The sequence below is a fragment of the Doryrhamphus excisus genome, chromosome 3, assembly GCF_030265055.1.
Source record: "Doryrhamphus excisus isolate RoL2022-K1 chromosome 3, RoL_Dexc_1.0, whole genome shotgun sequence".
Taxonomy (NCBI): Eukaryota; Metazoa; Chordata; class Actinopteri; order Syngnathiformes; family Syngnathidae; genus Doryrhamphus; species Doryrhamphus excisus.
The window spans coordinates 20,667,104-20,683,820 of NC_080468.1; the positions used below are offsets into that span (position 1 = coordinate 20,667,104).

Consider the following 16,717-nt stretch of genomic DNA (forward strand, 5'->3'; position numbering starts at 1 on the left):
TCCGATATATGCGAGGGAAATTTAATGGAAATGCATTGGAACGGGACTGGAGATTTTGTCCGAAATAGGCGAAATCCGTTATAAAAAATCCGATATATGCAATGAATTTTTATTGGAAATGCATTACAGAAAATTGGTTCTTTTTTATCTGTCCGTTGTGAGCGAATTTCCGATATATGCGAGTCCGATATATCCGAGGTTTACTGTATTAGCTTCCACGACACTCCATGCATCATGGGACATGTATTTTTTATCCATAAATTAATGTACACGCCAAAGGCTTCAAATAATGAGGAAAAAAATAGCAGTTTATACACTGGAAATTACAATAATTGTCGGTAATTATGGTAATTAAAATAGCACCATCACGGTTCCTGAACAAAAAATGGGAATCCGTTTGTTTTCCCAAATAACAACTGCAAAAAAACAACATCACTCCGCTTGTTTGGAGGGAAAAGATGCATGGAGGGACACGCTTATCCCTCACGCTCACTCTTAACATGATGCCTCTTTTATTCCGTCTGATCAGCATCGCCTGTCCTGCAGCGAGACGTTAAGTAGGCAGCACTCGAGCATCCTGGCGCCATATGTTGTTTACACACAAGCTTCTTTACTGCAGAGACACAATTACGTTCAATTAATGAAGCAATCAGGAGTTGGACTGGACCCATCGGCCAATGGTATGGCTGGGGAACGCTCGGAGAAAAACAGTGACCTCTGACCTCACAAATGGAATCAAATTGTGGAAGCTAAGTACACATTCTTCTCTAGTGTATGGTTTCATGTCTTAGTGTTTTGTTTACATTCACTAATAGCATTCCTTGTGCAGACTCATGCATGGAATGCTGCTTTTTGCTCCCCAAAGTAACAGAGTAGTCCCGGTTGGGGGAATGCCGCCTCAGCGGAATGACTCAAAAGGGGCTGTCATGTCTGTGTAATGATGATCCATCCGTGGCTATTAGTGGTCGGTGGCTCCCCGCTAACCAACGCTGATGGTTTGAGATGAAGAACATGTGTCCACCTAACTTGTCCCATAACTCTCATATTTCTAAGGGAGATGAAAGAAAGCTGGAGATGAAAGAAGGAAAACGATAAGACGGACAGGAAACGGGGAACACACAAGTGATGTAAACACACTTTACGTGACGACTCAGAAGTGGGTATAGCTCTGTTAGTGGAATCCTCCTCCACTCCTACATGATGACATCACTGGTGAGGAAAAGATTAAATAAACACACCTTTTTAATCAGGTTTTTAACTAATATTTTTTAAATGTTTTTATCTTTTTAGTCCTATTTTATGCTTTTAGTTCTTAGCTTTTAACTATTTCCTCAAGGGGGGGTCCTCCACACTGGGGACTGTGTCAGGTCTGCTGAGGGGGTGCCATCCTTGGGTCCCTTCGACCCGGCCGGCTGGGGGTTCCTCCCTTTAATGTGGGGGTCCGACCGTCTGTCGGAGTCGGGGGGCCCGGGTGCTGGTCCCCTGATTGTGTGTGTGTCTAGTATGGAGGGGCTTTCTTAGTATTTGTTTTTCCTTTTTCATTCATTCATTCATTTTCTACCGCTTTTCTTCACGAGGGTCGCGGTGGGTGCTGGAGCCTATCCCAGCTGTCTTCAGCTGTCTTCAGGCGCCAGCCAATCACAGGGCACATATAGACAAACAACCATTCACACTCACATTCATACCTATGGACAATTTGGAGTTGCCAATTAACCTAGCATGTTTTTGGAATGTGGGAGGAAACCGGAGTACCCGGAAAAAACCCACGCATGCACGGGGAGAACATGCAAACTCCACACAGAGATGCCCGAGGGTGGGATTGAACCCTGGTCTCCTAGCTGTGAGGTCTACGCGCTAACCCCTAGACCACCGTGCCGCCTGTTTTTCCTTTTAATTGTGTTAATTGTTTTTTTTATTCTGTAAAACACTTTGTGTCGCATGTTTTTGCAGGAAAAGTGCTATACAAATAAAGTTGATTTGATTTGATTTGGAGGTGTGTTTGGGCTCCGCATGTTGGGAAAACATGTGCAATGCTAACAATCAATGCAAATCAATGCTAATATTGACTGTGGTGGGCATGACATAATTATTCTGCTGCTCATTAAGAACAATGGCCGTGTGTTGACTCATTTTCAGAGTATATTAAATCTATTCAAGCTGTACACTAAAATATATGTCTATTTTCTTCAGATTTTCTTAGTATTTTCCCTTGAGAAGATGATGTGAGGATTCTACTCACTTTTGTGCTTCAAAAGCCAAAATTCCACAAAAGAAAAACACTAAGATGAGCTCCTTTCACCCCATTAGCGTGCATAGCACAGCGTAGTATGTCACCAGTCTCATCCCTGCTATTGAGTCGAGAGGAAGCATCAATTCTTCCAGGGGTTGCCATAGAGACTGTGGGTTTAGTGTGTGTGTTGTGCACTGTGTTCAGCTTGTGTGTCTTCATATCTTCTCCGGTCATGTCAGGTTAGTCTCACACTGCTACACACACACACACACACACACACACACACACACATAAGTCTTAATGCAATAAGTGTTCACAGCGGGAGGCGCTGAGAACACGGGGCCATCCTTCATTCACTCCATTCAATATGCTTGCAAAGCATGTGTAGCATTTAAGGCTCTTGAACACAACACAGTTATCATGCCAACATGACCTCCAAGGATGCCATATCTACACACACACATCATGAAGGGTGCACACAACATGAGCACTTCTACACACTCCGAAACAGCTCTGCGTGTTTTATTTTTAGCATGGCAGGCAAATCCCCTCCCATCATGCTCTCTGGCCCGGCTCTCATCTCTCTCCTGCTGTCACTTCTCTCATCTCTCACCCTCATCTTCGTGTGTGTGTGTGTATATGTGTGTGTGTGTGTATATGTGTGTGTGTGCTTTGATGCCCTCTGCTCTGGCTGTCATTGATCATGTGCGATGAATGTGTCGTCTCACTTTCATCTTCACGTCCCTCGCGTGAGGATTTTTTTTTTTTTTTTTTTTTATGACGTCTGTCGCTGAGGCCGCCACTGTGAGGAGGTCAAGCGCTGGGCGGCCTGTTACGTATTTAGCGCTGCAGAATTCCCTGCACATACAGACAAGACGCCTGCTGCTATACTGCTGCCTCTTTATTCACTTGGTGCCGACATCACATGACCCCGTGGCGAATGGTGTGACGCGGTTAGCATTAGCATTACAGCTGTTAAATGTAATGAACATTGAGAGATGAACATTTACATAATACTACCTTGCAAACATCGTGACTATTATTACAGTGGAACCTCGGTTAGCGTGAAACTGAAACTGAAACAAGGAAAATGTAACAAAAAGGAGAGCATTCAAGAGTCAAACTGCATGTTGAGGATGATTGACAGTTCACCACGGCACCCCCAGGGGGGCCCACTCCACTATTTAAGAAGCACTATTGTAACTTTACTAGAGATATGCAAAATTGTGGTGCAAATTTTCAACATTAACCAAAGCGTACGCTAACCAGAGCGTACGCTAAACAAGGTTCTACTATGTTTTGATTGTTTGCAGCACGGCGGTCTAGTGGTTAGAGCGCAGACCTCACAGCTAGGAGACCAGGGTTCAATTCCACCCTCGGCCATCTCTGTGTGGAGTTTGCATGTTCTCCCGTGGGTTTTCTCCGGGTTCTCCGATTACTCCCACATTCCAAAAACATGCTAGGTTAATTAGCGACTCCAAATTGTCCATAGGTATGAATGTGAGTGTGAATGGTTGTTTGTCTATATGTGCCCTGTGATTGGCTGGTGACTAGTCCAGGGTGTACCCCGCCTCTCGCCCATAGACAGCTGGGATAGGCTCCAGCACCCCCCACGACCCTCGTGAATGAATGTTACAGTACATATATTTTTGGGGTATTTTGGGATACACAAACCTCAGTTTGAGCTCCTTAAATTAAATACAATGAAATATTGTTTTTCAGTTTCTTTTAAAATCACTATTATCGTTATTCACTTTTTACGAGGTGGAGTCAGAAGCACTGATGAGTTAGCAATAAAAGATGCATTGCCAAGCATCAGGTAATGAAATGCAAATTAGATGCAGTGTTCCAAAACAGCAATTATAAAGACCTTCCAGGTGCTATTAATACACTTAATTGAGATACAACCCTCGCCATAAGATCAAAAAAAAGATATACTGTAGACTTTATGCAGTCGCATTCAAAAGTGACTAAACTTTTCATTTTAAAACAAAAAAACTCAGCTCCACTCACCCAGCACGCCAAGACGATAGTTCATGGTCACGACGATGACGTTGCCGTATGCGGCAAGCACGCTGGCATCAAACATGTTTCCAGTGCCTTCCATGTAGGAGCCTCCGTGAATGAACAGCATTACCGGCTTCTTCCTCCTGTCACGTATGTCTGCAACAAAAGAAGCAGCACATAAAAAGAGGATCGATGATACTTGTTTGTGTTCTCTTTGATTACATGCTGTGTTGTTGGATAATAGCAAAGCAAATTGCAAGGTTCGGATCAAAACAACACTTGAGCGAGGATGAGAGTAGAGTTCCCTGCAGCGGGATGACCGCTTTTAAAGCACTGAGATGTGCTTATTTAAAATAACACGGTCAAAGCGGTGCACTTCATCACCGCCTCCGAGAGAGATGCTCCCAAAAACAACGTTTTTAAATAAAGTTTTATTGTACTTTATAGTCATGGTATGTTGTGTAGCCTGGAATGAAGCCCTCATCAACTGCCTAAAAGAGGGATGGACTTTGCAAGCCAGGGCTCTACGTTAAAAACCAAAATGACTTGCCCATGGGGAATCCTTAAGGTGAGAACTACTTGCCCCAACTTGCCCCATGTAAAATGAAAAAACTGCCATAATGATATCATATATCAATATATGCTGATAATTCATCAGATAATAGTACTGATGCATTGTATTTGGAGGAATGTCTGAAACGTATGTTAACATGGCATGCCATACTATCTTACACATGGTAGTCGTAGTAAGCAGTGATATTTACAAGTTGTGCACCACAATAAAACATTATTGAAGAGACACATTTGTGTACTAGTAAAGTGTTTTTAATGCAGAAAAAATGCTCAATGGTCAAACAATAATTTATAAAAAAATACACCGAGAAATGGAACAGCTAGATTTTGTAGCTTGTGCAAAATCAGCGCTTGGTATTGGATCTAATGGGTGGTGTTTCATTGTGACCACTTCAAATTGTCACAGCAATGTGATCCACTCACCTGTGCCATCATTTGATTGGCTGCCGCTAATAAAATACTTGTTTAGGAGGCACTGCTTCATCACTTTTTGCTGTTTTCCTTCACAAGTTGTTGAAGAATTAGACCATGTTGGCAGGGACGCCATGATAGATGTTTTCCTAGTCAAACGATCGCTGATTGGTTGATCGCGAACAAGAACGGGTGTGGGTAAAACGCGGATTGTGGATTACGGACCGCGGTCTAAATAAACGATTCTGATTGGTCCATTTCAAGATTTGCAAGGATTGGTTTGCAAATTACCACCGGAATTACGTAGTCCGTGTTTTACCAACATCCAACAAGAACAACTTTAAAAAAAAACTCTTGGCAGTATGGCATGCTAAAGTGCACTTGCCCGACGGGAATATTAATGATTGGATTTACTTGCCCGAATTTTGTTTTAACTTGCCCCGGGCCATCGGTACATCGTTATTGTCGAGCCCTGCAAGCCATAATTTCAATAGTGCGAATGCTTCAGGAGTGTAGGAGTCAGGGCTCAGCCAGAAGAGTTCTTTGGTTTACAACAGAACCAAAAGCACCGTAGTAAACGCAGTACTGCACCAAGGCAGTAGAAGCAGCGTTTTACTTGAACAAACGCAAGAAAATGTCTACTCCTACATTAGAAACTGTAATATCAAGTTGTTTTGTCAGTTTTAAAATGCATTTTTAAATAGTCGCCATCGGGTTGACTTGGCAACCGTCTGTTGGGGTACCAGCGTGGACCACAGCGGTCAAAGAAAGCACAAGTCAAGAAGGAGCTGCTTGTCCTCCATCGCTGTCCTTTGTTTGTCCTCAGCATCTCACCAAAGGCCACATGCTATCTTTATCCAACATATTTCCATAATTCCCCCTCGCTTTAGCTCACACCTTGGATCTCCCAACAATACGGTAGCGGACAATCCGGCGCCGAGCTGCAAGGACGGTTACATCAACATCTTTCTGGGTCACTTCCCTCGTGGCACATTTCGAGGAAAAACAATTTTCTTAGATGGTATTGTTGTGCGCTGGCAGGGTACCAGAAAAAGGGTAAGATAAAAAAAAATATCATAAATAAGTAATAAAATCATTATCAATGCTGAATTGTCAATGCCATACTGGCTTGTCACAAGGATTATCGCAGTTGCCATGGAGATCCCACATCACTTATGTTAGCGCTGAATCGGTACAACTTCCCACGCACTTGTACTATGTCAGTGCTGGTGTTGAATGCTAAGCTTGCATTAAAGTAACACAACGTTTCAAAAGCAAGGTGCTTTGACGCTTTCACTGTATTCATATTTATTGAAAAGAGAAAAAAAGTCATTTTTTTAAACCATCTCATATAACACCATGAAAACTGAACATATGCATTGAAGATGAATAAGAAAAAATATATTTCTAAATAAATACGAAATAAATAAAATACACTCTACTGTGGTGTGTTCTGTTTCCGGGTCATGTGACTGTTGATTGCAGATCTCAGTGCCAACTTTGAAGTACCCACATATTTTCTTTTTTAATAAAACTGGGCTTGTGAATAAAGTATAGAAGGGTTTTTTAGATCAGGGGTGGGCAAACTTTTTGACTCGCGGGCCGCATTGATTTAACAAAACGGGGGGGGGGGGGGGGCAGACTATATATTTTACACGTAACAGTCCACCTGGTATTATTGTATCTGTAAAAGTGTCACGCAATCTGCTATTATTATTTATTATTTTATATTTATATTTAGCGGCACGGCGGTCTGGTGGTTAGTGCGCAGACCTCACAGCTAGGAGACCAGGGTTCGGTCCCCGCCCTCGGCCATCTCTGTGTGGAGTTTGCATGCTCTCCCCGTGCATGCGTGGGTTTTCTCCGGGTACTCCGGTTTCCTCCCACATTCCAAAAAAAACATGCTAGGTTAATTGGCGACTCCAAATTGTCCATAGGTATGAATGCGAGTGTGAATGGTTGTTTGTCTATATGTGCCCTGTGATTGGCTGGCGACCAGTCCAGGGTGTACCCCGCCTCTCGCCCGAAGACAGCTGGGATAGGCTCCAGCACCCCCGCGACCCTCGTGAGGAAAAAGCGGTAGAAAATGAATGAATGAATATTTATATTTAAATATTTTATATTTTATTATTATTATTATTATTATTATTATTATTATTATTATTGTGTCCCTTTTTTCAGGAGCACTTTGTAAACAACAGACCACATCAAATAACAAAATTGATAAAACCATCAAAAGGTTGGCTCAAGCCATGATGCCAGTTCGTATGTTGAGTTTAAATGAAATACTTTGGAAAGAACGGACGGGCCGTATTCAAACACTTGGCGGGCCGGATGTGGCCCCCGGGCCGTAGTTTGCCCACCCCTGGTTTAGATTCTGTTTCACAGATGGCGCTAATGCACACGAAAGATGCTTGCCAACCGCCAATAAACAACATCGGATTGGTTAAAGGAATATTCCATCCCTGTTCAATTCTTTTGAGCAAATATACCAAATGCAATTGGAATATTTGGGTCCATGTATTCATGTCTATTGATATAATATTTGCAAATGACGATTAATAAATGTTAATTATAAAAAGTGATATTGGATAATTCCTCACGGCACACCTGATGGTTTCTCAAGGTATGGTTGAAAATCACTGGTCTACAAGATTGAAATGGTAAATATAACGAGACCATGGCTTGTTGAGAATAAAGAAAGCTACACAATATGGCATCCTGTCATATAGAAAATATGACAGGATAGAAGTGCTCAGTTCTCAAGGTTGATCAAGGTCAAGGTATGCTCGTGTCATTTTTGTGTATGTTCAGATACTTGATTACCGCCTCTATCTCTATACCTCAGCATGCGCCACGCTGGTGCGGACAATGGCTGATTGCCTGTTGCCGTGGTTACCGATCGCGCATCACCAGACTTGACGCGACGACCTTGGCCGCCGTCCGTCTACGATCACAACGACAGACAAAACCCGACAAACACATTACGGCATCATATCCAGCATCCTGTGTGAACCGTGTTTTTCTTGCTTCAACAAATCCCAGACAAGCCAGCCAAGCTTTGCGGCAGATGGTCACCGCTTCCACAAAGACGACGAAAAAAGGCCTTCTCTTTGCGTTTGGACTCTACAGCTGGCCCTTTGACTTTCACTACACGCTGACATATTGTTCTTTAGAAGGGATGCATCCCAGCTACCTGTTTGCTAATCAATGGCATTGATCCCCCTTCTGTTGACTGATGGTTCCCCTGCAGCTGCATGAGCTGCTCAAGCCAAGCACTTTGCACTGCAACACACTAAAGTCTCCATTCTGCTTCTGTGGAATCACCATGGCGTCCCTTCCAGTCTCGTCCTCATTCTTTTATTGCTTTTTGTCGGACATGTGATACCGGGGCAGTTTTCAAGTTGGCAACCACGACACTCGTTGACTACATAGCTGGTTTGCTTCCTTCATTAAATACACATTAAGAGTGTTAGTGGAGCTGGTCAATAGTCAATTTTACTGCAATAACCAATCTTCTCACCTTCAGTCTCCACCAGTACGTAAATGTGAAATCAAACTGGAACCTCCTCTCCAGTTCAGATGAGTACAGTAAACACGAAGCAATGAGGCTGAACGCATCCGACTCCGCCAAGCAAACTCGAACGAGCACAAACAAAGACGGAGCAAGATGGCAGCAGCAGGCTGGTGTACCCTAAGGAGATCCAGCTCGGCGGGCTACGGACGCTCTCAAGCAGAACGCAGACAACGGCGCAATTAGGCCTACGCTCGTGTTGAGCACAATGCCCACCTTGACGCCACCTTCTGCTCCCCTCGCCGATCCTGCAGCTGGACTGATGATCGTTTCCAGAGGTGGGGGCGTGGGGCGGGGGTTGTTTCAGCAGAGAGTCGTTCATTGATAATAACTACGAGATGGAGCCCTACAGCAAATATTATGCCATCTTGTTGCTTTAAAACGATTCACCTCCAGAGGTGCCGGATACGGAATACTGAACCAAAACCTGCTCATTAGCATTCATCTCCATTTTAGCTTGAAATTTCCCATGCATTGTTTACCTCCCATTAGCATGACCATGTGTGTGCACATACGAGTGAGAGAGAGAGCAGATATAAATATTGACCTTTTACGCTCACACTGCAGCGGTGTTTGCCTTTTTTTTTTTGTGCCGCAGGTGTCAGTTAAGAGGCAGAAATATGGTGGGCAGCCATGTCATTTGAAAGCTGATGTAAAAGAATTATTGCAATAACATCTCCAATATTCATCTCCAACAGATCCCGTAATAAGGCTTCAATGCAAACATGAAGAAATCACGGCGGTGTGCAAAAGCTCAAAAGTCTGATGTATAATTCTGTGTGTGGTGTCACATGTGCGCAGGTCAATAGGAGGTCACCGTGATGGAGGGCCACCGACGAAGACAAGACGTGCCCGTGATGAATGGGCCGTGATGAGATGCACAGCGGCAGAGCCCGCCCACGGTCTGCGGCGCCCACCCAAGGACCGGTCGTTAAGGGAACAATGGATCACGCGGCGTACTGATTGCATCGAACATCGATGTGCATTTCGGGGGGGGTGTGTGGACTGAGATTATCAGCACTTCCTGTTCGCTGTGCTTACAGGAGCATTTTGGTGGCAACTAGTCATGTGACAGATTGCGTTCAGCTGCGCCTGCATCGGTTCCTAACGTTGAAGAATGGAGCTTTATCCAAAACTATTAGGACTTCCATCTTTCATTCATTCATTTTCTAACACTTATCCTCACGAGGTTTGCATGGAGTGCTACACCCTGGACTGGTCGCCAGCCAATCACAGGGCACATATAGACAAACAACCATTCACACTCACATTCATACCTATGGACAATTTGGAGTGGCTAATTAACCTAGCATGTTTTTGGAATGTGGGAGGAAACCGGAGTACCCGGAGAAAACCCACGCATGCACGAGGAGAACATGCAAGGATGGAATTGAACTTAGGTCTCCTAGCTGTGAGGCCTGCATGCAAACCACTCGGTCACTGTGCAGCCCTTCTTTTATCTTTATTTTCCCAAAAATGTGTTTTTGTTGTTCAAATATACAGTATATTTTTATATTCATTCATTCATTTTCTACCGCTTTTTCCTCACGAGGGTTGGAGGGGGTGCTGGAGCCTATCCCAGCTGTCTTCGGGCGAGAGGCGGGGTACACCCTGGACTGGTGGCCAGCCAATCACAGGGCACATATAGACAAACAACCATTCACACTCACATTCATACCTATTTTTATATTGTACAGGGAATAATTATTAAATAGCCAATAGTGTTTTTTGCTTTTACAGTAAACCTCGGATATATCGGACTCGGATATATCGGAAATTCGCTCACAACGGACAGATAAAAAAGAACCAATTTTTCTGTAATGCATTTCCAATAAAAATTCATTGCATATATCGGATTTTTTATAACGGATTTCGCCTATTTCGGACAAAATCTCCAGTCCCGTTCCAATGCATTTCCATTAAATTTCCCTCGCATATATCGGATGGCCGCATCGTGGCGCTCCGATTCGCCGAATCGTGACAGGCCGCTATACGACGTCATTTGCAGCGTTTGCAGCGTTGCCTGCGCGTCCAGGTACATTGGAAACATAGTCAAGGAAGTGCCTTTTTATAACGGATAAAATCCCATTTACGCATATACCGGATATAAATCCAATATATGCGTAAAACGGACATTTTCCGGTATACGCATATAACGGATTTCGCTTATATCGGACAAAACCAGTGGGAACAATTGAATCCGATATATCCGAGGTTTACTGTATTTCCTTATTTTGCTCGATTTACTTCATTTTGCTTGAACAATTGCATGCAATCAAAGGAATTAATTGTATCATTTTGTTGATATCTTTATATATATTGTTGTATTATATGTTCTATTGTATGTTATATTACTGCATTAGACGTGTTTTATTGTGATTATGACTATAATCAACAATCTAAAGGAAAAAAAATCTCTCATGAATCAAAAAAGGATTGGTATCGGTATCTGCGATACTGGCCCTGTATTTATTTGCTACTACAATCTGTAGTATCAACCACCCTGTGAGATAAATAAATGGTAAAAAAAAAGTCAAAAGTGAAATGAAAGGAGCGGATTGTGAACAACAACAAGCTTCTTTTGGCTCAATAACACCTCGGAGATCACGAGTGCTCCCTCTCGGTCGGCGCGGCTCAGCATGGACTGTTTGCTCCTCTTCCTCGCGGGCATTCGATCCATGTCTTTATTTAGGGACCCTGTCGGTTCTGTCTTGTTGTCCGCTTTTTGTTCATTTATTTGCTTTGGGTCACATGTAGAATTGTACTGTGAAAACTCTCTGTTGGTTTTTGATTGGCTTTGATTGGCATTTGGGCGTGTGCACTTCAAATAGACCTGATTGGAGAGATTTCATTTAAAAAATACTTCTGTATTTGTTTTCTTCTCCTTCAGCTTCTTCTTTGTCTTTTCCTTGTAATTCCCACCCCCCGCCCCCCACGGCCAACGCTCCACCACCACCATCCCCGTTATAGATGGTGGACTCTTTCTTTTGCTCCTTGTGGAATTCCACAAATTGAGCAAAATGGGAGGCGGATCCAAGCTTGGAGCGAGCAACACAGCGCCTCTGTCCTCCCGAGTGCCGCATGAGACAAAGACGATACAGGCGCCAGCATTGTCGCTTGTTTACCTCCTCTCCAAACCTCCTTTTCTTCCTTTTCCGTGTTCTGCATCCTTTTTTTTTCCTGCCTTAAGCCTTTTGGACTCCGGTTGACCCACCGCGGCTCCTCTACTCAATGTTCACATCCTGACTCTTTCTTTTCTTCAACATTCTTCATGCACAAAACATTCCAGTGTGAGTTGCAAGGATTCTGTCTCTCCATGTTTGGGGAATGGCGGAGTAAAAAAAAAGCTTTGCTGGATTCTAGTGGTTCAATGAAAGACACTAAAAATGCTGTCTGATCCCAGCATGTTCTCATGAAGACTTACTACATAAGAACATGGTAAACATGGAGGAACGTGAAAATAACCACTTTTACTTCTTTTCACTGGTAATATTGTCACCCGGATGAGCACCAGAAGTTTCATTGAGCGACCAATGAGGACAGGATGCTATTCAGTACGCTCAGCTAAACATAATATTTATATAATGTATAATGTATAATGTAATATTTGTCGTGTCAGACTTCCTGGAGATATTTGACAGCTCTAAAAAAACAAAAAAAAAAACAAAAGAATAAAGCAGCGGTATGGGAAGAAGTAAACATATCAGGTACATTTACATGAAGTAACAAGTACATTTATGTAAGTTTATCCTTAATGCTAGCAAGTATACTCATCTGAACTTCTTTGCTACCCCAAAATTCCCTCCAAATGTGACAGTCAAAACCGTGGGAGACTCATAATTCGCACTGGATGTGAACTCATCACAGTTGTTTGTCGCCATAGTCAGCCGGTTAAAAGAAACACGCCGTCAATTCAATGTGCTGCACATTTCTTCAGGCGTCGGCTGGTGAGGTTTAAGCTGAAATGATCATAACGCTCCTTGCTAGCATTTACAACATATCCACAATCACTGTCATTACTATTTTTCCTTAGTGGGCAAAGGGTAAAATGGTTCTTTTGATTGTAAAGGTTTCCGACCTTGGTTTAGGCATCTTAAAAAAAAACCTAAAACCAAATAGCTTGTAAATAACTACATCCAATTGTATGCAAATGAATATATTTCATTCATATGTCAATATGAATATACATTATTTTATTCCCAAAAATAATACAGTTAGAAACCCCCCAGTTTTGCATGCTGTTGTTTGACTACTATACAACCCCCCCCCCCCACTCCCCATTTTCTTTCACCTCATATTTGGTCGCCATACATGATTTGATGACCTCATTCAATCTCTAAAAAAAAAACAAAAATAGTAAAGTCCAGGCTCATACTGGTGGATGGTGGTTCTATATTCATTTAGTGCTTTTAATTTGATATTAGTTTGATACAATACATAATAAATAAGATCAACTATATTGCTATAATGTATTGCTGTTGTGTTGAAAATATTTCCCGGTGACTAGCTAGCATGCTAGTAATGCTACATAGAGCCAGTGTTCATTATTAGCATGATTTCGGTATTTCAAAGCTAATATTTTTCAGGTAAACTTTGAAAAAATATTGTAACTAAATCAAGACTTAAATGTCTTGTTCTTTGAAATAATATATAGTTCCTCGTAAAATAAACTACACTCGTTTAAAAATATGAACAGATTCTTACTGATCTTGTATTTTTTAGCTCATTCTGCTTTACTATTCTTGTAAAATGCTACTAAGTTCTTACGAGAACAGGCAAAAGCATTCGCACACGGACTGTGCAGCACACTGAAAAAGTTCAAGTGCAAGGTGAGAAATATACGGGGGTAAAAAAAAAAAGGGCTTTAAAGCCCCAAATTGAATCAGCACTATAGATTTTACATAGTGCTTATGTAGCAGGAAGTGTGAGGATTATACCTCTGGAAGGCTCCGAATCAAATTACGGAGGAGCACATTAACACTTTCTGTGCTCGTTTGCTACTGTCTACATGCATTAAATGTAATGAAGCATGACGCCGTCCTCGGGCAACCTCCTGGTCTCAAGCCTCCCTGACCAATATGGTCTTTCCTGGACTGTGTGAGGTCCAAACTGGGACAGAAGCATACATTTAAATGACATTTCCATTTCTCTGGGAATAATGCATGAATTTATTTCTCTAATGTGCAAAGCTGCTCTACAGGAGGCATTTACATTCTAAATGTTGATTAGCCGGCTTATATATACAGTATTTTTTGCACTTCCCCCCCCCCCCGTGCTTTTATACCTTCCTTTAGTGGCAAAGAAACAATAAAGTGGATGTAGCATCGCCTTGGGCTGTCATCGCTATTCCGATGCCAGCGTTCCTATTAAGCGAGGCTGTCAGCTGTGCCGCCACGCAGCCGGCGCTCTGCCTCTCGTACATAACAATGCCGCCTTAATTGGGACACGCCTGCGACAGTTACAATCCAATCAGGAGCAAACGCACGGAGGGAAGGACAACAACGTTTGAGAGAGAAGAGTGTGGATGAGAACAAAGGCCAGTGGATGGAGCAGGTATGGACCAGCAGGTGTCCGTCATTTCTGAATCTTGCTTGGATGAGTGCAACCATGTCTGTCTCTTATGCTGATGCTCAATCAATAATGCAATATGCTGAGGGTTGCAGTCAAATAAACAGTTTTTTTATACATTTTTTATAAGGACTGATTTGAATGGAGGTGATTATTTTTGGTTGAATTTTTGGTGAATTTATTTCTATTTAAGTGGTAAAATGTGGTGTGACCTTTACGCTCATTTGTTATGCTTTGGCGTGCAACAACAACAACTAATGGTGCAATAATTATAAATAATTATGAAAACAAACGCACAACGCGGACGGAAATCAATTAGGAAAGTACTTAAAAACGAGGCTTATTAATGAGCCATATTGACATATGATAACATATAACATGAGATTATGCACCAACCAAAAAAAAACAGAGCACATGATCTGTCTGTTCAGGTCCTGACAGATTCATAATTCTCATTCTGCGTCACATATGGTGAGTTTAAGGACCGTCGAACAGTGCGGCCGCAAGACACATTATTCGTGAAAACATAAATTGTGAGCTTTCTAACACAGTCGGTGCATCCAATCAACCAACAAATGATACAGCTCAGAAAACACGCCAATTGCGTCTCTCATTTGCCACGCAATATCAATGAACTTGAACATTTTTTTATCAATGATCTTGAAAAAAAAAAAGATTAAACGCTTTGAATGCACAACGTCTTCGTCAAACGTACTTATTTGTTCATCTAACAATGAACAACTTCAGGATGTCACATTTCTTCTCCGCTGTACTACTATCTGCTGAGGCTGTTCCTATGAGGCGTTTGAGGGGATTACGTAAATCTCAGTTTTCAGTGCTAATTTAGTCAAGCTGTTTTTAATTTTTATTCACGTATTAACTACAGTAGGCGTGCTCACACTTTTTTTTTTTTTTTTTTACCTTCAAACTACTTTTAAAGTCCCAAAAAAGTCTAAAAAATCTACCTTTTACTGTAAATATAGTTTACGGCTACTCAAAGTAGTTGCTATCATAATTCTAATCAATATAGCAATTCAGATAATGATATGATAATAATATGTCAGCTACATCCAGTTAGCATTTGATATCAAACATTACATATGTACCAGAAATTAAAATGCATTTACGCCAAAGTCAAAGGCAACATATTAAAAAGCGTCAGCAACATATCATGAAATAGTACTTTAATAAACTGAAGTATATAAAACACACATTTCTATAGTGAAGTTCATGACACTAAACAAAGCCATCAATCAATTGACTTTTTATTCTACATGACTCGCCGCTACAAGTCAACAGATAACTTTTGTTCGTGATATAAAAATCTTACCGCTGTAGGAATAATAAAGATTAATGTTGCATCTCGGTGTGTGTAGCTATGCACCGCGAATCAGGAGGGGCGCATATGACTTTTATGTGATGGCAATCTGCATTCCCCAAGAGGTACGTGTACCCCACTTTGAAATACTATTGTTATTATTCTTTGCAGTAATTTCAAGCATTAACTGCAGGAAAAACCAAGATGATTAACAGCATATGTATTCATCATGGGATTTTTGGGGCTAGCAGTCGTTACGTATGACTAGTAGCAGTGCCAAGGAGAAGTCCGACCTTGAAAACACGATTCCATTGTTGAAGTCTCCTGTTTGGGAACATTTGGCTTCTAATAAGCATTAAACGCATTCCATTTTACATATGAAGAAACAGCCGTATGGTATAAAGTAGATCTGCAACAATTAATCGATGATTAATCAATTATCCAATTAAGCGACAAATATTTTGGTTTTCAATTCATCCATCCATTTTCTATACCGCTTATCCTCATGAGGATTATCCTCGCGGGCGTGCTGGAGGTAATTTTAAAGTGATCTGAGAAATTTGGGATGGCTGAAACGCTCAATTTCAGAGGGTGTGGTAAAACTGGAGGTTTTGTGATGTCACACATAGGTGGTCCTAATTTGGGCATGGCTGTAGGCGAGATATGCTCTCTGCCTTCGCCAAGGCTCTAATTCTGTATTTACGTTGTTAGCAATGGATATTGAAAAGATATCAACTCATTCATTCATTTTCTACCGCTTTTTCCTCACGAGGGTCGCAGGCGTGCTGGAGCCTATTCCAGCTGTCTTCGGGCGAGAGGCGGGGTACACCCTGGACTGGTCAGCCAATCACAGAGCTCATATAAACAAACAACCGCCATGGTTTTCAATCCATTGTAATTTTATTTAAAATCCACTTGTAATGTGAATATGCTCAGATTTTTTTAATTTCCTTAGTCATCCGTGAAAGTTATTTTTGTGCTTAAGGCAAAACAAGAAAACTGTGATCATCATTCTTGCTTCTTTTCCGATTCACTC

The 16,717-nt window shown here is 41.9% G+C and overlaps 1 protein-coding gene across 3 annotated transcripts in view; it reads right to left on the reverse strand.

The window, feature by feature from the left end:
* The window catches only part of nlgn2a (neuroligin 2a), a 114,027-nt gene that overhangs the window by 36,381 nt on the left and 60,929 nt on the right, over nucleotides 1–16,717 (reverse strand). For all 3 annotated transcript variants that reach the window (XM_058069097.1, XM_058069096.1, XM_058069099.1), the window contains one exon: nucleotides 4,244–4,393. In XM_058069097.1, coding sequence (XP_057925080.1) covers nucleotides 4,244–4,393 — 150 coding nt within the window. The remainder of the gene's footprint in view (nucleotides 1–4,243; nucleotides 4,394–16,717) is intronic.